The sequence below is a fragment of the Mirounga leonina genome, unplaced genomic scaffold (assembly GCF_011800145.1).
Source record: "Mirounga leonina isolate KUSES-001 unplaced genomic scaffold, KU_Mleo_1.0 Mir_174, whole genome shotgun sequence".
Taxonomy (NCBI): Eukaryota; Metazoa; Chordata; class Mammalia; order Carnivora; family Phocidae; genus Mirounga; species Mirounga leonina.
In genome coordinates this window covers 44,075,841-44,103,628 of record NW_023270451.1, presented here as the reverse complement: position 1 = coordinate 44,103,628, position 27,788 = coordinate 44,075,841, and the positions used below count along the sequence as shown (strand labels likewise).

Here is a 27,788-nt window from a genome sequence, read left to right as displayed (position 1 = left end):
TTAGGCTATTGATAAGAATGCTTTTTCCTTGTAAATCACTAAGACATTTGTAAACTGAGGGAGACTCCTATCCTGCAGGACTGTGATCTCCGTTAGCTAACCATTTGTTTTTCCCTTCCCTTAATTTTAGGGCAGCTGGGAGTGCCTGAGGAAGGTCACGCATCCCAGCTGGGAGTCCGGGGTGGGGCGGCTCGAGGTGTCAGCCTGTGCTTTGTCCTGAGCTGGCCTTCTGCTCCCTCATCACTAGCACAGGGTAAATGCTAAATAAATGCATGGCAAATTGAATCAAAGGTAGAAAAGTGAGGGGGAGGAGGAGCCACGGCTAATACAAAATTTAAGGAGATCAAGGCAGACACCGTTCCCCTGCATGAGATGCAGATAGAATGGTTTTGCACCAGGCATTTTCCTCTTGAAACTCTTTATTCTCAGAGGCTGGGAGATGGAAAGGAACAACAGCAAACAGTGTGGTCATCCCAATTCAGCTAGAACGCTCGGCTGGGCTTATGCCTGGCAAAAAAAAAAAAAAAATCTGTTCAAAATGGAGTTATTCCATAATGTTGTTATTAAGGTAATTGAACCATACTGCAAGACATCTGGAGAAAGGAGCTATGCATGGAGATGCCTCACTTAATTACTTTGTACTGGGGGCCAAGTCTTAGCATACCTTTAAATGAGAGCTAAGGAAATAAGCACACAATTACTCAATGTCCTGAAATGAATACAGTGGAAACAAACTTAGAACTCACTGTGGCAGATAGCTAATGCCTGCCCAGCTACCATTCATTCTCCGTGTCTTCTTTGTAAAAAAGGACCTCGATGCGTCAGGATGGTGGCATGTCCACCCCTGGGGATGGATGATAGGTCTCAGCCAGTGCTTCCAAACAGTTTTCATGACTTGACACATGGAAAATGATTAAATTTGTACAGTTCTCTGAGCTAACCTGGGGGGGGGGGGTTTGGAAGCATCAGTATGGGGCTTGGAGAAAACACATCTATTACATTCTCTTTGTATTAGATAATTATGATAAGAAAAATAAAAAAAATATTTAGAAAGATATGAATTATTAAATTTGGATAAAACTTCCAAATAAAATATTTTCTATTCTTTTTTAAACGAGAAACTTGAGCTTGCTTCCACAAACCTAAATTTTAATAATCAGATTTCAGGGTTGAAATGATTAAATATAATTTCTCTTCCAGTGGGTTTTTTTTTTTTTTTTTTGGACAATCTCTTCAAATTCATGAAAGTCATCACAATTTTGCTCATACAAATTGGTGACTAAAAAAAACTAGAACCGTATTTATAACAATTCAAAATTTTTAATAGTTGAAATGACTTTTTTAACATTCTTTTGACAAATACAGTGTTAAAGTTTTATGTAATAATGTGAATGTATTATAAATCCAAACTTTTCATATTGAGGATCTAAAAATCATGATGAAGCTGTAATTTGCAGAACACATGAATGGGAATGTGTGAGAGCACTTTGTGAACTGGAAAACATTGTAATAGAACATGCTGCTTTCTCAAACCACACTGGGCCTCGGGTAGGTTGGTAAAATGGTACATCAACTGCACTTGGACAGAAGTTTCTGATATAGGGGAAGGCTGAAATTGGGGGTAGTCAATCAGAGTTGGTCCTACCAGGAGCAGCCCCTGTTTGACTTCCCTGATTCCCAACCCCTAATGGACACAGCTGAGACTGTGCAATCTCCTTGAACACCTGTTCTAGAAACCTCTCCAGCAGCCTCCAGACCACTTGTCCCTGTGCATCACTGCAGACTCTGCCCCAGTGCATGCTTCCATGGCCGGGCTCAGCATGCTGTCAGCAAGAGCTAGATGTTGCTCCCTATGCTCACCACCTGAAGGGACTACAGGGCACGTCATTGGACACCACTCTTCTCAGGCCACCCTGCAAGGTGTTCTGGAAGACCATGCTTGGTCCCAGAGACAACCAGCCAGAAGGGCTCTGCTACACCAGGAAATGAGGAGATCCGTTTGATGTGGCTGAACTGTAACCCAAAGGCCTTATGCAACACAGCACACCAGTTGGGAAGCTTGGGTCTAAGCAAGCACGGGGATCCTGTTTCCCACTACTGCAGCCTCTTTTAAAGCTAAGCGTGGCCAGATGCCCTCATATTGGCCAGTGCAAACACAACTGGGTTGACCAGGGGAGGAGTAGCTCTGGGATAGTTTTCGTTTTCCAAATAAAAAAGGACAACAGGGAGTGTGCCTAGTATTGATCCTTCTGCCTTCTTTTTTCCTTGACTGGGGATGTGCTCTAGAGCATCAGCAGCCATCTTGTGACCAGGAGGTGAGAGGCATGAAGGAGAAGTCAAGGCTACTGTAGAGCTGCTGGAGCTGAGATCATTTCATTTCCAGATCAGTGCCAAGAGTCCTATCTCTAAATTTCCTATTACATAAGAAAAATAAACCCCTATTTGTTTCAGCCACTAGAAGTCAAGTTGTCCATTATTTTCAGTCAAAAGTATTACTTACACAAATATTTTATCCTGTACCTTAGGACATATAGGGAATGAAAGAAATTAGAGTTCTTTGTCCATTCATCAAAGTATTTAAAACAGTTCCATTTCTAGGCAAATATAATGCTAGTTTTACAAACGTTCCTTAAGCAGAAAAATAGTATGGCTATCCTTCATGCATGTAGCTTGTAGGTGTGGAGAGCCACCCCCGATGCATATTCAAGTGTCAGAATGCCCTGGTGTGTGGAATGAGAATGAGCTGCATCTGCTTGCATTGGCTGGGGATGTGACATCTCCTTTCCTCCATCAGTATGACAGACACTCAAAAGGCTGAAGAAGTCCTTCTAGTGGTTTCTCATGGTAGCTTTAGGAATAGAGCATGAATTAGACCTTTATTGCTTCCAAGCAACCCTCCCGAACTAGCTCAAGCAAAATAAGAGATTTATCAGATGGACCTTGGGCTATCTCATGGTAAGACAATGCTGGGAGGAGGGTTGTGGTTGCAATGAACCATTAAGAACCATTTCAACAGGAAATGACCATTTCCAGAGCTCTCTTTCTGCCTCTTGCTTCTGCTTCTGCTGTTTGGGCTTTATCTCTCTCCCTCTCTCTCTCTATAGACAGAGTTCCCTTACCTGGCAGAAACCTGGATCCTGGTAGCTCCTAAGTTTTGCATCTTTTTGATTCCAAGCTACCAGACAGAGAGAGAGAGGAGAGACTGACTCTCTAGGTCCCCTACCTAAGTATCCAGTTGCTGTTCCATTGGGAGTTAGGGGCAGAGTATTGGACTAAGAAGCTATGGCCAGAGGGCTGGACCATGGAATCTCCTGGAGAAGTCAGATGATAGAGTGGGGGGAGAGCAATTTCCAGAGAAAGGTGTGGTGGCGGTACTAGGCTGAGTTCTGTAGATAGGCACCACAGAAATAATTCCCACTTCACTCCATGTGTGTTTATCCTGACAAAGGAGACAAGTAAGGTACAGAAATCTGTGTTTGTTTAAGGTCATATAAGAAATCAATGGGCAATTTGGTATTAAAATGAAGAACTATTAATTCTGACTCCAGATTGTTACATTCTTTTAAGCTCTTGTTCTAGTCTTCTTTCTCTTGCTTTCTTGGAGGCTTATTGATAAAAACTGACATGTTTCCTTGTCACAAAGGCTTCATTAGTTATTATAGTACCTGGAGGGAGTTTTAAGACAAGAGTGTTTCTTTTTTTTATTTTAAGATTTTATTTATTTATTTTGACAGAGAGAGACACAGCGAGAGAGGGAACACAAGCAGGGGGAGTGGGAGAGGGAGAAGCAGGCCTCCCATGGAGCAGGGAGCCCAATGCGGGGCTCGATCCCAGGGTCCTGGGTCCTCATGACCTGAGCCGAAGGCAGATGCTTAAGGACTGAGCCACCCAGGCACCCCAAAGACAAGAGTGTTTCTTAACCTCACCTTGGAGACATTATGCTGACATTCTTACAAACACAAACACACTGGAATCAGCTACGGAGATTATATATAAAAAAAAAATATATATATATATAGCAAAGGTCTTTCTTGAAAAGTGTAAGTGTAATCATTCAATTCAAAGACAGAGAATGGGAAATCCTGGTAAACATGACAAACTAAAATCATTCTCACTCTTTTTGATGGTTAGTTTTTATATTTTGGATATTATGGCCTACCAACTGAGCCATAATATACAGAAAAATTCTTAGCTTGGTAAAAAAATTACTTTTAACTAATCTCTAATGAATATTCTATTTGTTTCAATTCCAAGCTTTCAATAAAAAGATAACTCATTAACCATTCATTCATTCGTTAATCTCCTCACTGTCCTTTTTTTTCTTGGTATGTTTTAAGGGTAAACGACTAAATTTCTGTAAGTTGTTTTAGACAGAACAATTTCTCTTTAGCAATCATTTTCTCCTCACTCCCTTTTTGGAAATCCAGTTCTGCCCCTCAAAGTAGGAGCTTTCAATGTATGTAGCCGCACTTCCCTAGACACAGTTGATTGTACTAGGGTTAAATGCCTGACCCAATCCCGTCAATGAGATTCTCTCTCCTGGGAAATCGGAGTAGAAAGACAGAGACTGAGCTGATGTTGGGTGTTTGAACTAGAAGATCAACGATATGCTGGAGGCTGAGGCTATCATTTTGGAGCAGAAATGATGGGCCCACACAGAAACAAGTAAGTGAGTATACACACCAGTTTGTAGAGACAGAGAGAGAGAAAGGGAGGGAGAGAAAGAGAGATAGGAGCAGACACAGAACAGAAAGAGGAATGATACAGCGGGAAGAGAGACAGACAAGCCAGACAGATGAGCTATTTAATGACTTTCCAGAGTTGTTGGGATAGTTGCTGCAGTACCTGGTTGGGCTCCATGAGTGACCTCTTACATCCTTAGAAGAAATCCACCTTCACTCCAGCCGCAGGCAGGGTTTCTCTTTCTTGAAGCAAATTCACTCTATGATTGACCAATGTCAGCAAGCCAACTTAAATAGAAGAGTGCTCATTTAAGATAATGCAAATGTAGTAATAGTAGATCACAGACTTATCCTGTGTAAATACAATCATGCTTAGATACTCAGAACAATTTTCTTCCTGTAATATTAAGGAATTAGGAATGCGTTGTGAATGTAGGATCTTCCTTTTTCATTTTAAAAAACGTGTAGGCAGCTCTCTTTCTGGGAAAGTGCAAGCGATTTATAGGGGACCTTTTTTATAGCCTACTGGGTCTATGTTGATTTATGGAAGATTGCTGACAATGCTGTGATTCAGCCTCCAGTTGGTACAAGGAAATATGATAGAAGCAAAGACACAGTACCTGACAACATATAAGATGAAACTTAGTGGTTACTAAAAAATTCATGAATTTTCAGGTTTAAATACAACCATTTTCATTATTATTATTATTATTATTTTTATTATTATTATTATTATTAGTTTTTCTAGGTCTACTAGCTACTACTTTTTTAGATGTGATAATTTATCCACCCTTTCAGCCATTTTGAAAAACCATCTATAGTTCCTAAAGAAGTAGCTTCTAAAGTGTGCAAGTCTAAACCCAGACTCTATATTTTAAAAATCAATATATTGTTTTTTTCTCTTTTAAGGCCTAATTTTCATGGCTGTTTTGATAAAATCAGCATTACTGCCATGAGAACAGATCTCACGAACTGTCTTGTTTTTAGTTACTTTGAAAAGGGGACTCATCGTGCTCTGGAGTCTTATGATCTCATAGTGAGGATACTTAAGGTTTCAAACCACAAGGCAGGTTGTGTTGATAAAACACTGTTTTTGTTGGATAAGAAAATATGTAATGCAAAATTAAAATGTGATCCAGCAACCAACCAATAACCGACCACAATAGAGAGTAAGATAAAAGGACGTTATGAAGCTCCAGGGACAAAGGGATGAAACACAGAATGGAGATTAGAGCTGCCTATCTTCCAAGTATAATTGTGGGATCATAACAATTTTTTTTTAACCAATAGTAATGGCTTTGAAATTGCAAATGACTGCGGGATGGGCATTAGAAAGACTCTCTTGGGAACCATGAGTGGAGTGAGTGGTCTACATGTAAAAGTAACAGATGGGATTTGCCATTAGAACAGCAGTCATCTTCTGCCCAAATTGTTGTTTCTGTCCCAATTTCAAATATCCTGTCAGGCTATGTGTCAGATGACACCTCCTGGTACTTGATTTTAAAATATGACTGTTGTGGCCACAGGACCAGGTGGTTGGGTTGGAGAGTTCTGAGATCAAGAAAGAAGACAGAAAGGAAACGGAAGCTTATCCGTTCCCCAAACGTTTATTGTGTGCTTATTGCATAGGACTATTCTAGATCTTGGGTCACAAGTGTGGACGAAATAGAAAATGCCTTTGCTCTTGTGGGGCTTACATTCCACTTAGAGGAGACAGAGAATAAAAATGACCATTAAATGAAAATTATGTTAGATGTTGGTAAATGCTATAGAAAATAAAGTCTGTGCCAGGCAGGTGAGAATGAAGAGTGATGGTGGCGTAATTTTATATAGGATGGTCAGGAAAGGCTTAACTAGTTGGGAGGCGGGTGAGGAAGTGATGCTGACATTTGGGAGAAGAATATTCTGGGTAGAGGGAATGTTTGAGGAATCTCAAGGATATCAGGGGAGCTGGAGAGGTGAGGGGGGAAGGAAAATGGTAAGGAGATGAGCTCAGGGAATTAATGAGGGTGCAGGTCATGGAGGGCCTTCACAGAATTCGGCAGTAAGGACTTTGGCTTTTGCTTTGAACGAGGGGAGAAGTCCTTTAGGGTTTTGAGCAGTGGAGGGACATGGTCTGATATCCCTTTCCAAAGGTTCCCTCTGGCCACCAGTAAGGAGAGTGTTGCAATAATCCAGGTGAGAGGTGCTGGTAATTTGGACAGAGCTGTAATAGTAAAGTCAGTGATCAATGGTGGTTGGATTCTGGCCACGCTGATGGATCAGACATTGAACGTAAGGGAAAGAGGAGAGTGACTAACACATTTAATGAAAGAAGTGGAGGGAAAGAAGGTAGCAGGGGAAGGAAGGAAGGGAGATATCTTGAAGAGTTCACACCTAAAGGGGCTAAGACTGACCTTAGGACTTTTCTGGAAGCCAAGCAGAGAATTCCAAGATTTGATTGCCTGAGTGGCCAGCATGTGCTTCTTGGCTCCTAGACATCTTGAACATGAACTTATGCTGGCTGTTCTTCTTGACTGCTAGAATCTGTGGACCCCAAAGCGAAGTTTTGCTGTGTAGCCAAGCCACTGTGAGTGTGTTAGATTGGTGGCCTCAGTTGGGAAGTTGGATGGAGGAGGCAGTGGGAGCACAGTGGTGGTCTAGGAAGGAGAAAATCTCACCTCCTTCCATCCCTAGAGAATCATAACCCTGAAAGACCAAGCCTTGATTTACAAGGCAGGAATGAGACCATATGCAGAATAGAAACCATTATCCCCAAACCCGAATTTCATCATACAAAAGTTACATGTATTATTTGCATTTGAGTGCTTTATTATATTGGAATTGCAGTGATATTATTAACATTTGTACAAATGCACAAAATCTTGTCTCCTCTTGCTCGAAAGAGATGGAAAAATCTGACCTAGTTGAACAGTCTTAATGAACTCATTGTCCATTGGTAACAATAAATGTGTTCACGATGCAACAAAAAGCTTAACATAAAATTGAACATATTAAATGCTGCAGCAAGTATTTACATGTATGTACCCCCAATTTTTTTTCTCCTTCCAGGAAGGAAGGTGGTTGCTTTACAAATAGACAGACAAACATAAATGCTTTGCTGTTTACAATTACAAACAACCCCCCAGTCCAGAACTTAAAGTGACAGCACCTTTTTTGGGGGGGGTGGGGGACTTCCTTAGTTAGCACTTACTTTGCACAAGGCTAAACTTTTTTTTTTTTTTAAGTTCTAGTTTTGGACAATATCTATATTCCAATTGTCCTAGAATGTTGTGTTTGAACGGAGCCATTTTTCTGGGCCTTTTCAGAAGATCCCAAACCGCATGTCCTCTCCAGGGAGAACATTTCAAGCTTATCATTTCTCTAAGACAAACCTCAAAGGCAAAACTCCTCTCTCTGAGGCAGGTGTGATTTAGCAGAACATAGAAGGAAAGAGGGTGAGTAGGTCTTCTCTTCCACTGGCTGGCTGGTTGGGAAGGGTCCCTTCTCTGAAACCCCCTCCACTGGCCCACTGCTGATACCTTTCATTATCTCCTGCCAATGCCATTGGCATTCTAAAGGAGCCAACTAGACTCTAATGAGCTTCTTGTGCATAAGATTTTAATGATATACTTAAAGCTAATTTATTCAGGTTCCACATTCTCAGTCCTGAGGCTAAAATGATTCTCTTTTTTTAAAAAATCCTAGAAAGTTCTCTAATATGAAACTCAAGGTAGGAAATCCTAAATGGCTTATTGAAAAGCTTTCTAAATCCTGGTTTCTAATGAGCTACATATTAATAAGTTGGTCGAAATACAAGAGCTGATCGTTACTGATTCCCCTCTGATGATAAGCTTGGAAACGTATCAGAGCGCCACTTAAGAATATTAATCTTTTAACAAATGCTGGCAATTTGGCCTTACCCCCCTCTTCAACTTGTGGTAAATAGTTTCTTTTTTTTTTTTTTTTAAAAATAGACAATTTATAAGGAAAAAAATATATAAACACTCTTTAAGCAATTTGGCTATAAGCATTAACATCACTGAAAAACTCCACAAGAAATAGTAAAATATTTTGAGCGGATGTACACTTATTCATTTTCACAACATGATGAGTTAGGGTTTTTGTCTTTGTTTTCATTTCTTTGTTTTGGTATTGAATTTTATTGATAAGTTTATTGCTTCCGTGTCTTCTTGTCTTTCTCAGATTATCATTGTAAAATAGAGGTGCTGTCCCTAATTACGTCGCAAGGCAACATTGTATTTTTGAGACCTAGGAATGAAATAGACAGGGCCACTGTTACTTCAACAGCCTCAGAGAGACAACGGCTGGGGCCACAGTCCATATGCACCATGGTGCACAAAAGAGTTAAGTCTCCTGGCTCATTCAGGACACTTCGGTTTGGAGGATGAGATAGAAAATTCTTAAGTGTAGCTTAGCTGCTGCCTCATATCTGTTGCATAATATAACTTTAAAAAAAAAACATGCTATGAATAAAGGGTTAAAGAGTATAAACTGGCTCTTCTCCTTGGTTTTCTTGTAGCAGGCTTCATCCAGGCTGATGTGAGGAACCTGTCTTTGCTAGGATACTAAGGAACGCACGCACGTGTACCTGGTGCAAATATTCTGTAAAGTATTTTAAATGATGCAGCTCAGAGCCTGAGGGGAAGGGTGGGGAGTTGGAAAGGGGAGAGCAGAAGGCAAGTCTGAGGACAGGGAGGGGCTTTGAGAGAGAACAAGAGAAACAGAAAGGGATCGAAAAAGCTAAAGTGCAATTTTAAAATATAAATTATTTTAAAAGCAGGAGACTCTAAATAGCTACTGTTCGCATAGGCACAGTTTTATTCAAATTTAAATGGGTTGTTTCCTTTTCCTTCTCAGATATACTGCATAATGGAACTTGAATGGCTTAAAGCTACAGCACATTGTTTGGGAAGGGGAAAAAAGAGCACTAAGGAAGCTGAATAGTGCAAGGCATTCTAGGAAATTGGAGTGGGGTGGAGAGAAGCAGAGATGAAGTTGTTTCTACACTTTTAAAGAAAGCTGTTCCAGTTATAGTTACTGATTCCCTTTAGCTGAACTCTGCTTCCTAAAGGAAAGAGCTTACTTTAAAAATTAAAAAAAAAAAGAAGAAATAAATGTTTAAAAAAACTGTTCAGAACATAGATTAAAAAATAACTCACAGAGCAATAAAAATCCTTGAAATTTCTATGCACAGAGATCTAAGCAAAACATTTCCACCAAATAATGGAGAATAGCCATTTGAAACCCTGAAAAATGAAGATATACACAACTAGAGTAGTTTATTATGAACTAATACTTTAAAAACAAGTAGATCCTACAGAAGAATACTGTTCAAATGGAATGTTTTAAAATAACATTTATTAATAAATATCTTATAAAATTCTAAATTAATAGATTCCTGTTCAAATTTTGCTTTGGTCCTTGAATTCCACTGTATACACACATACATACATATATATTTTCTTAGATGGTTTTTATTAACCAGAAAGAAGCACATTCTATCCTAACTGGATGGCTAGTTTGATAGCAGTTACTGATGCTTAAAACTCCCCAGCCAAGGGCTGGTCTTTCACTGCAGCTGGTTTCAGGTTTTAATGGCAAACTCAACTGACACACCAAAATGTACGTAACAGGCAACAAACCCACCTGAACATTCACCACTGATGCCCCTCTGTTCAGAACATGCACTGCATTTGAGTTCTTTGACCAGACAGGCTCCAAAGAGCATTTGCTCCAAGTAAGTCATCCTAATTATCACAGTTCAATCAGTGACACCGCACAAACTGCTGTCCCCCACAGGCCGCGTGAACACTGTGACTCGCACACACCGACGTGGACGTGGGGAGGGATGAGTGGGGGTGTGAAGGAAAAACATCAGCTTAACACAGGCTTTAAAATGAGTACGTTCATCCGTGGCTAGGATTTACTCTACCTGTCCTGGCATCATATGTTGGGAAATGTCTTTTAAGAAGAAATACGATTTGGGGCACCTGGGTGGCTCAGTTGGTTAAGCGACTGCCTTCGGCTCAGGTCATGATCCTGGAGTCCCGGGATCGAGTCCCGCATTGGGCTCCCTGCTCGGCGGGGGGTCTGCTTCTCCCTCTGACCCTCCCCCCTCTCATGTACTCTCTCTCATTCTCGCTCTCTCAAATGAATAAATGAATCTTTTAAAAAAAAAAAAAGAAGAAATACTATTTGGATGCCTCAATTTAGGATCAGCTGGTAGAAATGCCATCAGGGGTACCTATCTAAGTCAAGTCCCATCACATAAGGCAGGGGGAAGCACTGTAGAAACTTCCAGGTAGGCTGACAGTGACTTCAAAGGCAGATGCTGCCAATAAAAAAACCCACATATGAATGAGAGGCAGTGTTGCAGGGCCCGTCCCTCCTCAGGATGGGTGCTCTGAAGGTCATTACAATGGATCCGTGAAGATATAGGTGGATGACCCAGGAACTGAGTGGGAGAGGAGAATGGGGCAGAAAAAAGATGTTTTCCCAGATTGGCAAAAAATGGAGGGCACGGAGGGGTTTTCAGGGAGACTGATTGTTCCACGGTCTGGTGAAGGCTGAACCTTCCAGTGAAGTACTTAATATTGATAAGCCGAGTATTGGATTTGACCAACGAGCCTTTCTGTTCAGGGTTTCAAGACGCTCTGACAACGAGCTGGCGCCTTCCATTTTACTGTATTGCCACACTGAACATACCTAAAGGCTCTAAGTATAACAAGAAGACAGTTTATTCTAATTATATGTTGAGAGCCATTTGCTAACGTGTGTGTGTGTGTGTGTGTGTGGTTGGTTTGCCTACTTAGCATAAAAAACAGACATAATTGACCACTATATAATGCACATCAGTCAAACTGTCAAGTTGCTGAATTAGGAAAACTCAGGCAAGTTCTTCACCACAGAGGCTTTCAGTTAAACAACTAAATATTCAATCAAGAGGTGGAACAGAAGTAAACCATAATTTTAGTGACAGCCCACTCCCTGGATATTCTGATATTACTAGTGGATTTTTTAAAAATCCATTTCATTAAGTGCTATGCATGCAGTAAAGAAAGAAAAGTTTTTGTTTACTTAAAGCAAAAAATAAGAAAAACATAAAAAAATTTAAAACCCAAGCAAACATTGCAACGAGCTCTTTCTCTTTTTTAGAGAGACACATACGTGGTCCTAGAAAGGAGTTTTGAAAAAATTAAATTTAATATCAGAATACAGATATATCTTAAATATTTCTTAGGAAGCCAGTTAGGTTCAACCATTCAGCTGTTACTGCTGGGATGCAAAACAAAACAACTATGAATTCAGTATTTAAAATACTTAAAAAAAGATATGTTTGTTTAAAATATAATAGAAAATGCTTTGCATTTTTCTTTTTTCTCTAAATTTTTTTGTTTTTTTTGTTTGTGTGTGTGTTTGTTTTTTTGTTTTGTTTTTGTTTTTGTTTTGATTTCTAGACCACAAAGCCAGTCATGAATTTCCCTGGAAACTCAAAACTTCCTTTTGAAAGCACTGCATAAATTTAAAAAAAAATTGTTGATAAATACTGATTTAAAAAGTAAATTTTTAGATAAAACTGAAACTAGTTATAAAAATCATGCTTCACGACCCTCATATTTTCTTTTTTCTCCAAAATAGATTCTTATGCTATAGTGAGAGATAAACACATAGACACACACCCATACATGTCTTTCCCTTTCTTGAACTCTTATAAAAGCTACACCTTTTGTAAAATACTATTATTTTAAATCCCATGAATGTGCGTGCATGCGCGTTCGCGCGCGCGCGCACACACACACACACTCATGTTAGGAGGTCAAGCATTCAAATGGAGATGAAACACCAGCACCTGTCTAGACTGCTAGAGGGAAACATTAGCCCCTGTTACTTGCGAGATGTGATATTAAAACATTAGCACAGTAGAATGGCTTGTTTCAAGGAGGCACAACTGTGGTTCGGGACTATATGCTTTCCATAATGGGCGAATCGATGAAAGTTGTTGGAAATATAAATCAGAATTATTCAGAAGAGTGGAGTAGCCATATCCATGGGATTCTTTCAGCAGCCAAAGAAGGCTTTGGCTGTTCTGGGAGGACTGAAAGCACCCCTATGGAAACATTAGGTTTTCTTTCTCTCTTTGTTCCTCCAGTGGTGCGTCTACTTTTATCCACCAGAACAGCAAAGCCAGTTCCATAGGCTTAAGAAAAAAAAAATAATGAATCTTAGTCTATTAGCAGCTGATGATTGAACAATGTAATCTGTAGTGAATAGAGCCCTTCTGAATCATTATATAGCATATGGATTTTCAACCTTATAGACAGGCCATATAAAACCAGTTGTAATTCGAGGGTGTGATGTTATAGCCCGCATCATAATCTGGACCTTCACAATCGAGGCTTACAAGGCTCCCTTCCCTGGTATCTCCACAGCTGGCTTTCAACAGTGCCTTACCTACGGCTAAGCCACCTTTTATTTGCTCTGATTATTAAAAACCTTACATCAGGCACATTAAACATCTCCTGCTTACCATTTTGTAAAAAGCAAGAGGTGAATGAACTCCAGCTGTGGGTTACAGGCAAGAAAAGCAATGGCTAGATCCTTATTTTTGAGATTTGCTTTTTTTTTTTTTCCTTTAAGCATTATTTTCTTCTTTACCTGCAATGCTAAAGGGGGAAAAATAAAACAGAAGAAAGTAAAAATGAAGAATACACAGGGAGCCCAGGGAAAAGTGGCAATGGAAAGGAAGACTGGAGGAAATTAGAGGACAAATCGAGGAAGTGGACCAAGAAGAGGAGGAGAGGGGGCAAAATGCTCGGTGGTTTTATTTGGACATCAGCAGATCTTATAATTTTTTTAGGAAGAGAAAAAAATATGGAAAAGGCTCTGTGTTTATCTGGAACTCTGGCGACATCACAGCGCAAACTCAACGTGTGTTACGATGTCATCAGACTCACCACCCAGTTACCTTGCATCTGTTTACGTGACATCTAGGTATGCCTCATTTTGGCTAAAAGCTGCGGTTTAACAAGATTCAATGTTTCAGGCAAAGGGCTGGACTGGTAAGAATGAAACCGTGTCTATATACAGAAAGAGTTCAGTTTATAAACAAGTTAACTGGTACCAGAAAATTGGAGAAAAGCACCAAAGCATTTCCCAAGCTGATAGATTAATTAATTGCATAACTCCCTTTTTTTCTTATATAACTAAGTATAAAAGACGACATTTCCATAATAACTATAAAAATGAAAGCCAGTCTCTGAAGGGCTGAGGAGTCTTCCAGGTCTGAGTTAATTCTAAAAATGCCCTTAAAAGAAAGGACGCATGATATGCGACAGCTCTTCTTGGAGGCAAGGTCTGACCCACTGGCAGATTTTAAAGGATGGGATTCAGGTCTGTTCTGTGAGTGGTAAGCTGACTGAGGGTGGAACTTCCCACCACCTCGCTCACTGCAGAGGAAGTGGTGATGGTATTATGTTGGATGACCTGCTGCTGAGAGCAAGCTGGGACGGGACTGGCAGGAGGGCTGCTCTCCGGACCTAGGAGAAAGCACACACACACACACACCAATATAGCTCTTCTCGGGTGGACCTGAGGGGCTACTCAGGGAAACATTACTACGTGTTTACTAGAAATAGAAGAGTTTCACACATTTGCTCCTGGACGTTAATTTCAAAACTTTATTTTAAACTGTAGTCAAAAGCTATGCCTTCCCACTTTATAGCTACAAGCAAAGCCATGCTTTCTATACCAGCAACATGATTGCATGTGTTCTCGAGTCTCGGTATGTGAACTTCCCCATGTTTGTATCTTCAAATAGCCATCCATATATCAAATGTGGAAAAATACTCACATGTGGTGGGAGAATCTGTGTTGCTCAATCTAAAAAATTATTTGAAAATAAATTGACCTTCAGCCATGAATCCCTGCTCCTCCCGCCATCCCCCACTCAGCTAGCATTTAACTTATGGACATTCTAGATGCAGAAACTGGGGTCTAGAGAAAGGGATTCACTTTACTTATTGGAAAACTAAGCTGAGGTCACGAGCTTTTCAGCCCAGTGAATAATAGGCAGCATCCCTGAAGGCATTGGATGTGATTCACCCAATGCCTCTACCCCAGCCCACTAATTTCTCTGGAAGGCAGCTAGCCCACTGGTTGGGCTCCCACAAGCTATTTTCCTACTGGCTGTGGAATTGGAATTCGGTAGGATTTTACAATGTGAAATGCCAGGGAAAGTCTAGCCAGAAATTATCGGGAGGTGGTGGGCATGGGGATGGGGTCAGAAAAGAGGGATCCCTCTGATGCAATAGTCTGGCAGCCACTGAAGAATTCTACTATGATATCTGCTGGGGTGTGCAATCTATGCTTTACTTTTGCTCTTCCAGTAAAATCCAATGCAAAATTAGTGGCAAAAAAAACTGGACACTAAGAAAAGAAAAAAGTCAACGACTTACTTAGATATCCTTGTGATTCTTTCTGCATGGCTGTTATTGGACAGTCTTTATGCGTTAACAACAACTGTTTCAGCTGTGCCACCTCATTTTTCAACATGGACACTTCATTCTGGAAGGAGACATATCAAAGCCGTGTTGAAAAGACCAGAGAGTACAAGTCCCCATGCACTTTCAACGGTGATATTGGCAAACTTTTCCGCTGTGTCTGAATGACAGTAAGGATAATATTTAATGGGATTCACCTGAAAATGTGTAGCTTGCCTTTAACTTGGTCCTCACATTTACCAGGGACTTTTTGAAAAGACCAAGTTTTTTTTTTAAAGATTTTATTTATTTATTTGACAGAGAGAGACACGCGAGAGAGGGAACACAAGTAGGGGGAGTGGGAGAGGGAGAAGCAGGCTTCCCGCGGAGCAGGGAACCCGATGCGGGGCTCGATCCCAGGACTCTGGGATCATGACCTGAGCCGAAGGCAGACGCTTAACCGACCGAGCCACCCAGGCGCCCCGAAAAGACCAAGTTTTTAACTCAAGAGCTGAATCCTATTAAAAGTCCAGAGCACACCCTTTAGGTAGTGGACTCTGGAGCCAGGTGACTTGGGTGGGAATCTCCACTTTACACTTACTGGGTGACTCTAGGCAGGAAACATAAGCCAGCTAAACTTCAGCGACCTTGTTTATAATTGGGGATCAAATCGGAATAAAGTTCTTTGAGTTGTTGCGAGGACTGAATGAGGCAGTGGATGTAAAACTCTGAGAATATTGCCTAACACACTGAGCAACTACTGAATTTAGCTATTCATAATAATCATCTTCACACTGACAAGCTCAGGTTCGTGTTCAATCTGTGAAGAGAGTGAATGTTGCACATGCATTGAGAAGAACTGAATGGCAGAATTAGTGCTTCAAACTGAAATGTCCTCAGAATAAGCCAACTGATCTACCATCAGATTTCCCGAAAGAATTTCCAAATGGGGGCGCCTGGGTGGCTCAGTCGGTTAGGCGACTGCCTTCGGCTCAGGTCATGATCCTGGAGTCCCTGGATCGAGTCCCGCATCGGGCTCCCTGCTCGGCAGGGAGTCTGCTTCTCCCTCTCCCACTCCCCCTGTTTGTGTTCCCTCTCTTGCTGTGTCTTTCTCTGTCAAATAAATAAATAAAATCTTAAAAAAAAAAAAAAAAAGAATTTCCAAATGGGCTATAGTTCAACAGAGTGCATCCCTGCCTGATGTCTGCTTAGCAGAAGGCATGGAAGCACATGGGACAAATGTTGATTCTCTAATGGAAGGATGAGGTCCGCCCAGGAACAGAGGGAGGGGCTATGAAGTTTTGGCAACGATTAAATTAATTTGATTGGTTCACTAACTAGCTTGGCTAATTTCAGTCTATAAACTCTTCCTGCCATCAACAATCAGGGTGTTGTGGATTGCATGTGTGTGTGTTTCTTATTTACTTAGATAAGTGCCTCGAATCTCCACTTTATGTAGTGATTCACAAAGACCAATTCATAGCTTTGTAGAATAATGTACTTGGCACCACGGTCTACAAATATAAATGTAGGATAGATTGGTTGGTTCTAAGGTGCTTCCACTTGATAAAAGTAAACTGTAAACATAGCACTATCTCAAACAAGCCATTTTATAGTTGTGATAACTAATACCCTCTCTCTGGCCAATGTTCATTCGTGGCTGCCAGGCATTGTACTCCACATGTGGGAGCCTTTAAAAAAAACATGCACACAGAAAAGGGTGTTTTAACATTGCTGTCATTAAGTTGTATCTACACTTTCATTATGAACTTGGCTTTTCAGGCATGTATTTATCACCTAAAAAACCAAGTTTGGGATTCTAAAAGTTAATTTAAAAACATTTTTTTTGAAGCTTGTTTTAAAGACTACCTCGCATTTCCAAATTCATTTGCAAAATATAAGTAATCAAATGGTGAGTAACATAAATAACAAAATAGTGAGAATCTCACCTACAAAAGCCTTTCTCTTCTCCAAATTTTACAAAATAAAAATGCCCATCTGAGAAATTAGCATTAATAGGACAAATAAATCACTTAATTGCTCTTAATCTGAAAACATTCAGGAGGGTGAATTGCATCTCCCACCTCCAAAGGAATGTAATTGGTAAGGGGCCCTATCACAACCAAAATTGACCCCTGTCAATTCTGGGGTCAGTGGGACAACTGTATTTTTAGAACAACTTATTGTAGCCTTAAATACTAATTCTTTCCTCTTTGATTTTATGCCCATTTAAATTCAGACAGCCTTCCTTGCTTTTCCCAGATGCCCTTTGCTTAAAATGGCATGTGTAAAAGAAAGTTACTTTTAGTCTGTTAAATAGAAGGCAACCCCTGGTTAAAAAACAAAACAGGGATGTCTGGGTGGCTCAGTCGGTTAAGCGTCTGCCTTTGGCTCAGGTCACGATCCCGGGGTCCTGGGATTGAGTCCTGCATCAGGCTCTCTGCTCGGCAGGGAGCCTGCTTCTCCCGCTGCCTGCCGCTCCCCCCTGCTTGTTCTCTCTCTCTCTTTCTTTTTCTCTCTGGCAAATAAATAAATCTTTAAAACAAAACAAACAAAAACAAAATGAAAATGGAGAAAAAGAAAACTAATATATAATATATAAAACTAATGATATATATAATATAGAAACTAGTATATAAAACTAGTATATAAAACTAATATATATATATATATATATATATTTGGCCTCAAAATGAAATGTCATATTATTTGCATTTGGATTATAGATACAGCACTTTTCTAAAATCACAACCGCCAAGACACCTGCACCCTAAGTTTAGCTGCAGATAATGCAGACACTCTTTCTTAGAAAATGGAGTCAAGCTCCTATTTTTACTAAATCCTCCCACACTTTTCTTCTGTGACCTAGGAAACAACAAATAAGGAAAATAAAACAAAACAAGACATAAAACAAGATTCTCTTGCTTTCTTACACTTCTAGAAGAAAAAAGAAAAAAAATCCCACCTGGTGGCCATCTTGGAGAGATTGATTTTAGTCTCCGTTTTTTCCCCAAGTATGTCCTGCTCCATCCCACCTTTTCTAGGCAGTGTTCAATCTCCCAGGCACAAAGTGTTCATGGCCCCTTCCTTAAAAAAACACTTTGAATTCCGTTCTTTGGGCTTCTACAATCACAAGGAACTAACTGCCTACAATCCTTGGCACACCCCAAATTGTTTCACAATAAACCTTTTGCTTCCATGAGAGGTCACAATAAAACAGCGCCAATCACCGCTATGAACAGCATATGTGTCAAAGCCCCGTATAAAATAGATGACTTGAGTGGCACTTTTTGTCTATGGATAGCAAAGCACTTTATACGTTGTAAGTATAGGAACTGAGGACCTAGGATTTCGAGGGTCTGTAAAAGTGTAGGAACCTGAAAGATATATGTGAATAAGGATATATTTCTTAAAGTAATGTGTTAGTAATTATGTTAGTTATCTTACAGTTGGAAAATGAATGCTGATAAATATTCTCCGTAAAGAAGAACAAACAGCCTCTTGTTTAGATCGTACACACGTAATCACGATGCTGATAAGGATGAAATCAAAGTCTAATGGCCACAGAAGCAACAGAAATTCATGGAGCAGCTTCCAGCAGGAAAAAGAGCTCTCAACAGGGGTTTCAGAATAATATGGTTGCGCCTCCGCACTTGCCACATCAAACTAACGTAAAACAAGATCGTGGGACTAGTTGTCTAGTTCCCGCCGGCAACATAGTTGTTTATTCTTTGAGTGTTTCTGTTTTGCCTTCTATGGAGAAAGCTAACTACCTAATAATCGAACGAAGGACTCGATCTTTACTTTCTATTCATTAGTTAACTGCTTTTGGTATTCTCAGATAGGCTTATATTTAGAGTCTCGCATTTCCTGAGGGAGCACAGTTTGTGTACTTCCAAATCTTATCAGGGCAGATTGCAAAGCTCTATCTACAGTTTTGGTTTAGCACACAACCTCGCATCCTCGTATAGGTCCACACTGTTGACAGAGCCTGTCAAGCCTTCATCAGATTCCACAGGGGAGGCTTTGGATTAAGAAAGGTTGAGAATCACTGCCCTAGAGAAGGCAGGGTGGACCGTGGGCCGTGCGCACGCATAATCATCTTCCAGTCTCCACGCTGACTGCCAAAGGAGATGCCAGACTAGATTTTAAATAAAAACCCTTTTGAAGGGAACACAAGTAGAACCACCTTGAATTCATTTTGGAAGAGAATCACCAGACAGCAAATGTTTCAAAATGCATGAAAGAAATAAAATGCTGCCTGCAGCTCTAGTAGGGAAATAAAAACCAGGCCTTCCGGAGGCACCTTCTTACTCTGAATTACCTTGCTTTAAGAATTGAGGCAAATCACCAATATTTTTTTCACCCCCCTGCGTGGGTTATAGTAATTGTTCTAGGTCTTTGTGTAAAAGTACTTTACAAAAGCCAAGTATTAATAATCAGGTGTGACTTATCCTGTTGAAACAGCCCTTCATTTTTTCATTTTTTGAACCTCGTTTGGGTTTGCTACCCTAAAGCAGTTAGCCATTGCGATAGGGACTGTCGGAGGCTAGATGCCTTCGGATTAATCTGTTCTTTCACCCATAAGGTTGTCTGGGGGATGAAGCAGTGCCCCTCTAGAGACATTCAGCCCCATAATAACATACTTTAAACAAGTACTCCAAGAAGTCCCTAATAGCTACATTTGCAGTTTTTCGCTTTGGGGATGTCATTTTGTTAATATGATAAACCCAGGATGCTTTTTGATGCAAGCAGTCGTCTGTGCCAAAAAAATAATTATCAAAATGGGCCCTACAAGATAGCCCCTCCCCGCTTATTTTTTTCTTTTTTGTAGATTAGTTGAGGCCAGGTTTGGTTCACGCTAAAACAAAGGACTTTCAATTTGTAAGGCAACAGTTCCCATCTGGCCTATTCCCTTGCCAAGTCCCAAACCTGGGCTCATGTGTCCAAAATTTCAGCAGCGACTTAGGCCATGTGTCTTTGCACTAAAAAAAAAAAAGCAATTATTTCCATGGGCGACCAGATGATTTCCATATCGTCTGCTGCACACAAACAATCCACTGAGCACCCCATCAGTTGCTGATGAATTCAGAGCTGATCTTAGCTACTCTGTCAGAGAAAAGCACATGGGTTCCTTTAGTTTAAGAATTCTCTACAATGAAAGATCCTAGAGCAATGGGTTGGGTCAAGAGAAGACTTGCCTGGGTCCTCCTCCTACTACGTGCTGTTAGTGTGACTTTCAGGAAGACCCTCATGTCCCCCTGGCCTCAGTTTCTCCCTATACAAAAATGTCAGATCGTGTAATTTCTAGTATTTCCCTCAATTCCTATACCTGTGTTGACCTCTTGGGTACAGATTTGTTGTGAGACAAGGAAATGAAGTCTGGGAGTTTGATTTTGTTTTCTTAGGTCTGATTTTTTCCAATCTGAAACTCTGCAGCCCAGCTAAAAGGTTCTAAGCTGAAAAACAACTCAAAAGTGGCAGCTGGCCATCCAGACCTTGGATATTCCATTTGGCTAGAGTTTGTTTGCTTAGCACCTTCCATTTCTGTTTACTTAAAATTTGGCTCACTGGACCAGCCTCAAGAGAGACACCTTTTTCTTTTGACAAAGGTCCAGTAGGAGGGAAAGGGTCATTCAAAGGTAGCAGAATCTGCATATCCGCTCCAGCATCACAAGGCATGATGCAGAGCACTCAGCATCACTGAAAACACGGAACGGCTGTGGTTTCTGTCCCTCTGAAGCAAAGCAGTGGTTGGAAAACACAAAGAATTTAGTCTTTTCAGAGACTGTCCCTTCCTTCCCTTGGGCACTCCTTTAGCAACCAAAAATACTGGTGCCTGTTGATAGACCAAATAGAACTTTTTTCCCCCTCGTTTTCGGGGGCTAGAATTCTAATATCTTTTTTCCTTAGCCATGTATGGTTCTAAAGAGTGGTGGAAATTAATGGATTAGGGTCTCGTAAAGGGTAAATTTACCTTATGTGTTTTGTAAGAGCAATAACATGGAGGCATATGCCAAGTCATGAACATATCTGACCACAAGGTAGACCAGCATCTCCACTTTTCCTGGATCTCTGCTATGATCTCTTTCTGTTTTCAAGCTCCAGCACCATAGTCAATACGCTGAAATATTTCTGCAAGGACTCATTTTAGTTAAAACTGATTTAAACATTTGTTGGCATCTGATATGTGCCAGCTGGCTATTCATGGCTCCTTCATCTAAGGCAGTGGTTTTCAATCACTAGGGCTGATTTTGCCACCACAGGGGATATCTGACAATGTGTGGAGACTTTTTGGTTGTCACAACTTGGGAGTGGGGTAGAGGGTGCTACTCATATTTAGTGGGTAGAGGTCAAGGATACTACTAAATATCTACTATGAACAGGATACAATGGAGAATTATCAAGCCCCAAATTTAATAGTGCCAAGATTGAGAAATCCTGCCCATTTTCACGGTCCTCTTGCAAACCTCAGAACTGGTAGCAAATTCCAGGGATTTCCGCACTTCGGTCATTGCAGAGCCAGTGTCTGTAATATTTGCTAGATCCACATGCACCAGAGTTTTTATTGACTTAACATGTTTGTACAAATTAACTCATTATTTAATATTTTAGCCTCATCCTTACCAAGAGTATCTATGAAACTGAAGTCCTGATGTTCTAATTACATTTTTCAATACACATAAACATAAAAACATGATTACTCTGAATGTTAAAAGTGCTTACCATCTTCTACCTAAAAGCTTCTCACATACCACTGTGGCTGTGGGGATTCTAGAACTACAGATTTTCAAGTTGCAACGACTTTCATGGTGTTAGAGTCCAGCCATCCCACTGTGGCTTGACTCCCTGCCAAGTGGTCAGGCAGTCAGTGCTTGGACACTCCAGAGATAGGGAACTCATTCATTTATTCAACAAGCAGATATTGAGTGTAGACACTCAGGGACTCAGCAGGTTAGCTCGACACTATACTAGAAACAGGGGGTAGAGAGTAGGGGGAGAAGGCAATAAGATAAAACACAGCTCCCACCTTCATGCACGTAGAAGCCACTGGGAGGACTGCTTACTGTATTTCCCCCATATCTGCTATATATGTTTCCCATTTTCTTTCTCATGTCTATCACAAAAAGGATGATAAATTTAGGGGAAAATGAGACCATCCACATGCAGTTCATGCATAACCCAAAATTTCTTTATATATTTGCAATTTATACATTGGCTGCCCCAAGGCCATTTCCATTGAATGCATTGAATATGCAAAAGTTTTGGGGGTTTGGCACCCCTACTGTTCCTTTCTAAGGATGCACAGAGAACCAGGTGGGGGAAGGGAGCCTACAAACTACTAAGGTACAGATCCTCCCTATTTGGGGCAATCTTTTCCCCCTTCCCTCCACTCTTCAGCCTTTCTCTGTGCTCTTAGAAGTGCTGGGCTACAATCCCTAACTCTTACTGCTCTCTCTGCATACTTGTCATGTAATCTATTTAGTTGCTCTTTCTTTGCTGGTGGACAGGGCATTCCTTTTCATGGGAGAACAGATTCCCTGAACGCATCATTTGTATAGCATGAAGTCTGCTGGAGAGGCCCTGGTACTAGACTCTTCTCCCCTTCTCTCAAATGCACCCAGAAGGGGCCTTGTTAGAAAAATGTCCCCTGTTGAGCCACCCACGAAAGGGAAAAATCCCACAAGATTCAAATCTTGTTGAGTTTGCAAATGAGATGGGAATAATGTCTTTTCTTCTAGAGCAAAATAATAACCATAAACGTTCCTTTCCTCCATTAAACCAAACCAGAGGTAATCTGGTGGAAGGCAAAGCAACCCCCTCCCTGGTGAATATAAAGAACTACCGTTGGGCTGAAGATTTATTATGTGCTAGGTACCGGGGAACTGCTTTGTAGACATTAGTTCACTTATGACTCCCAGCGACTCTATGAGGTTATTATTCCCATTTTATAGATGAGGAAACTGAGGGCCAGGTTAAACACAACTAATTGCTGAACAAGAGTGTGAACCTCCATCTGACCAAAGCCTGTGCTCACGGCCCTATAACTCAGTTGGGCAGGTTCTCCCTGATCAGAGCTTTGTAGGCAGGCTGATTTAAAACTGAATGCTTATTTTGTTTTGTGCAGTGTCCCGGCGCGAATAAAGCTTGGGGAGTAAGCCTGCATGCAGTTGCTCTGTGGTATTACTGTTTAGGTGAACAAGCGCCTGCCGGGGGCAGGAAATGCCAACCGTACACAGGGCCTTTGAGTCCCAAGGAAAGAGACAGCGGCCTGCACCTGAAGCTGCATGTTTGTCTGGGTGAGTTCTTCTGCTTTCTTTTCCAGTGACATCACCCAGACCTTCCTCTTCTGTCTGCAGCGGGTGGCAGCCGCCCTGTTCCGTTCCAGAAATTTCCGCCGCCTCTCGTCGGGATCCTCGTCCACCACCCTTCGCCGGCGCCCCCCTGTGGGCTGGGGCGGTTGTACTGTCTGGGTTGGCTGCATCTGTTGTGTCGCTGGTGAGACCTGTGGGCAGGAGACGGAGTGGGGGGATGGGGACAGAGAAGGAACGTGCTGGGTGAGAAAGGAAACCCAAGCTGGTGTTGGAACACAAAGCACAGAGAGCTGATTGCTTTAGTAAGCAGATCGAACTTGTTTTCTAAGAACGAAGTCAACAGTGAAATCATGCTCATGAAAAGAAAAAGCACTGCCAAACTATCTTCTGTGATATTTTGGCAAGACACAGAAATGACTTGTGAAACAGAGTCAAACAGATTTTTCCCTGACAGGCATTTGGCTGAATCATGGCAGAGGAAATATATTTTTTTTTCTCCTTCAGATGTTAAACATGTTTTATTTCAGGTGCGTTTTATAAAGGTTTAACGTGCCAATGCAGGGCTACAGGTGACAACAGAGAGATCAGGGCTCTTGTCACAATATTGACGAGTCTTCTGTCATCTGTAGAAAACTCCTTCTGGGCAGGTTTTGAACTTTCGTTTTACTGGTGTTAAAACCGTGTTGCTAGAACACACCTCTGGGACATCATTAACCACTGTGACTCCTACCAAAAGAACCCTTTGAAGCCCAGAAAGCAGCTTGAAATCCTATTTTTGCCATTTCAGAGTTCTTAATGCAAAGGGCCTAGCGGGACCGGCAAATTCCAGATGGGTGCATCTGCTCCTTGGAGATCTGCCCGAGACAGGCCTTTTATGCAATGGATGCCCGGCGCAACCCTGAGCCCCGTAATACACCTGTCTGTGCTACAGGGAGGGGTGGCTGGGAATCACCAGATACTTACATTGTAAGGAAACCCTAGGAGTGGCAAAGCACTTCATCAAAAAGTGTTACTATACTTACAGATTCCTTCTAAGAGCTGCAAGGGGCTCGGCAGTGCCTAAAGTTTTGGAGAGTCCTGCCCATATAGCTTTATTTCCCTCCACAGCAGACACACAGCACTGAGTGAAATTTCCAAGACTGACTCTTTATGTGTCTGGACACCTAATGCTTTCCCTAATGCACCGCACTCCTTCCCCCTTTCTTCACTCTCCATAAAGGGTGTTTTTTTTTTCCCCTTCTCATTTCTCAGTCACTCAGGCTTATGGCTATAATATCTATAAAGCTGTTTTACAAGAGACATTTAACCTACAGAAATAACAGGCAGAAAAAGTGTTTAAAAGAAAGTGCAGCTACCTTTCCTACCACATTCCAGTTCTATGATTGAAATCAATCAGAATGACTGTAATTGCACTAATAATGGCTACTGGTTGATGTTGGCTGACTGAAAGTGATATATTTTAATCCTAAACTCTATCAAAGCTAATATGACTCACTGTAGAAGAATCAGGCTCAGGACTGAAGTTGGACTGCATCTTGGTAATTTTATTTAAACCAGAGACATTTTCTAAAACTGCTTATTGGTGATTCCTTTCCTCCCAATCACAGAGAAATAACAAAATGAATTAATTACTGGCAAAGGTTTAGTACTTGTCATCTCAGATGCTAGCTGCTGAGCTAACTGCCTCAAAGCAAAGCATTAGGAAGGAACCTGCGAACCTGGCCACTTTTGCCTGTGCCATTTCTTTTTGAGAATTTGTGATGTCTGGACAAGATTCTCAAGTAGGCAAAACGGTTTGAATCTCCATTGCCAAGACCTTGCATTTGATACTGTATTCTCCCACCCCAACTTCAACCAACCTTTATCTCTGACACTTCTGTGCCTTTTCCCAAGGGGGTACGTTATGTGGTAGTTTCAGGCTCAGTCCAGGTTCAGGGTTCAAAGTGTAGTTTGGATAAGAGAAATTCCTAGTGACTGAGGAGTGACACCAGGACTCCGAAATCACATCCTTATGTGCAAGAGAACCCTAAGACCAGAATTTATGTCCCTGGTAATTATTGTTACTTATTTTATTTTATTTTATTTTTTTAAAGATTTTATTTATTTATTTGACAGAGAGAGCACAAGTAGGCAGAGAGGCAGGCAGAGGGAGAGGGAGAAGCAGGCTCTCCGCTGAGCAGGGAGCCAGATGTGGGGCTCGATCCCAGGACCCCGGGATCATGACCTGAGCCGAAGGCAGCCGCTTAACCGACTGAGCCACCCAGGCACCCTGCTACTTATTTTATTTTTAAAATAGAATTCTGTTGGCATAGATGCTCCGAAGCTTTTGATAAAAAAATAATGAATTGTTATTTCATAAAGACAAATTTATTCCAAGTCATATTAGAATCTCCCAGTTGGGAGGGTCTTAATAAACTTCTGTTCCTAATGCTCTAATCATCGTATGCTTAAGCAATATGACAAGATCTCAGTAATCAGCCAGGTTCACATAATTTAAGAGTGGCATTTTGAGCATTGTCTGAATGATCTTGTTCAAACTTTAACAAGACCAACCTATACTCTTGCCCTATGGGATTAAAAAGCAACTGTTTGTGTAGCTAATTATAATGCAATTAGCTAATTGCATATACAATTGGCCACTTACTGACTTGAAATGGAGGGCAACTGGCTAATTGGTAATTAGCTAATGAATGGCTTTTATATTCAACTAACGGTTAAACTTGTCTGTGAAGTAACTAAGCCGACAAGGCAACCAAAACTTGATGCTATCCTTTTCCTTAAAAAAGTAAGTACACATGTGAATTTATTTGCCTATCTTTGCACTTCTAGTTTTCTTTGTCCCTTCTAACTGTCTCCATGTCCTACTATGGCGTTTGACTAAAAAGATGCTTTGGACGGCATTTTATTGCTGAACTACTTGCTAAACGTCTATCATATTACTTCAGTTTGGAATTAATCATGGCTAACATGTACTGATTCCTGTGCCAAGGGCTTTACAGACATTCTCTTAATACTCCTAAAAGTCGATGAGTTTTGTCTATTATTACCCCATTTTGCAGATGGGACGACTGAGGCTTAGGGAGTTTAGCTAACTGACCACAGTCACACAGCAAGTAAGGTGGGAAAATAATTTACAGATTTCTCACTCCAAAGCCTGCACTCTTACTTGCTATATAGAATTCCTCTAACTACCTTTGCAAAAGTAAGCTGACCTAATGAATAAGCTTATCTATTGAACAGATCAGAGAGTTGCTTGTGAATGACCCATTTTGTCGATGGCCGTCCAAGTTTGGTGTGTTTTAGAGGAGAGGGTTCTAAAGCTCCCAAACTGCCTTGGGTGAGGTCTGGAGGCAGATGATGGAGGAGATGGTGAATAAGTGTTATTTGGCAATTCCAAGCTCCCAATACCATTCTGACCCAACTGGTTGGAACCTGGCAGTGTGGAATGGGTGGAGGGGACTGACAAAGGTCATCCTGCTTGAAGATCCAAAGTGTCTAGGGCTAGCCATGCTCCTAGACATGCCCTTCATCCACTTACTAAAACTTACTCAGGTACACGGACCCGCCTCTCTTCTTGGGCTGGGTGACATAACGTCTGCCTGGTCCCCCAACCCTCCTTCAGTTGTGTCTAAATGCTGGCTTTCTTTCTAGCCACTTCTGGTGACTCTCCACCCCTGGGATTTGGCCTTTCTCTAGAACCAACCATCTACAGAGCTTGGCTCTCTGCTCCCTCCAACACATTTCACACTAGGTGGCATGAGTCACCTCTCTTCCTCATTTACACAGCACCTTATGGCCTATCATCCATTACCGAGCTCCTTTGTCTGCCTGGAACTGTTATTCTTTAGCTTTTTAGCATTTAGTGTTATTCAGAAGACTGCCCATCGTATTTAATTTTCATTTTACAGGTGCCAAAATTGAGTCTCTATGTTGTAAAGCACTGCAGTTAAAACCATGGCTAGAATTAACTTATTTTTCTCATTCTTTATTCACATCTTTCTTCAGATGCTTCAATTCTTCCTAATCTTCCCATCAGTATTACTTTTTTAGAGTTACCTTTGTAACACACTGCAAAAAAACAGATTTTGGAGAACTGAAGTTTACATTTGCCCCCGGAGACTAGACCTGATATCGATCATATTATTTCTAGAAACTAGGATCTGGGAGGGTCTTATAGGATGCCATTATTTCCTAAGAAAGAACAGAGCTCCCCCAAGAGTGAGACAGAACACCCAAGCTCATCAAACCAGTTTGCTGCCAATGAACCCTGCATTAGAGCTCGCCCTGATAACAACAAGGGGGAAAGAGAT

General features: G+C 41.1%; 1 protein-coding gene across 1 annotated transcript in view; it reads right to left on the bottom strand.

Moving 5' to 3' along the window:
• Nucleotides 1-13,343: 13,343 nt before the first annotated feature.
• CREB5 (cAMP responsive element binding protein 5) overlaps nt 13,344-27,788 on the bottom strand; it is a 388,727-nt gene continuing 374,282 nt past the window's right edge. Inside the window, exons 9-12 of the mRNA XM_035021403.1 lie at nt 24,442-24,455; nt 23,442-23,775; nt 15,140-15,248; nt 13,344-14,221 (exon numbers count right to left, since the gene is read on the bottom strand). Of these exons, the coding sequence (XP_034877294.1) occupies nt 14,058-14,221; nt 15,140-15,248; nt 23,442-23,775; nt 24,442-24,455 (621 nt within the window). The 3' untranslated portion in view covers nt 13,344-14,057. The remainder of the gene's footprint in view (nt 14,222-15,139; nt 15,249-23,441; nt 23,776-24,441; nt 24,456-27,788) is intronic.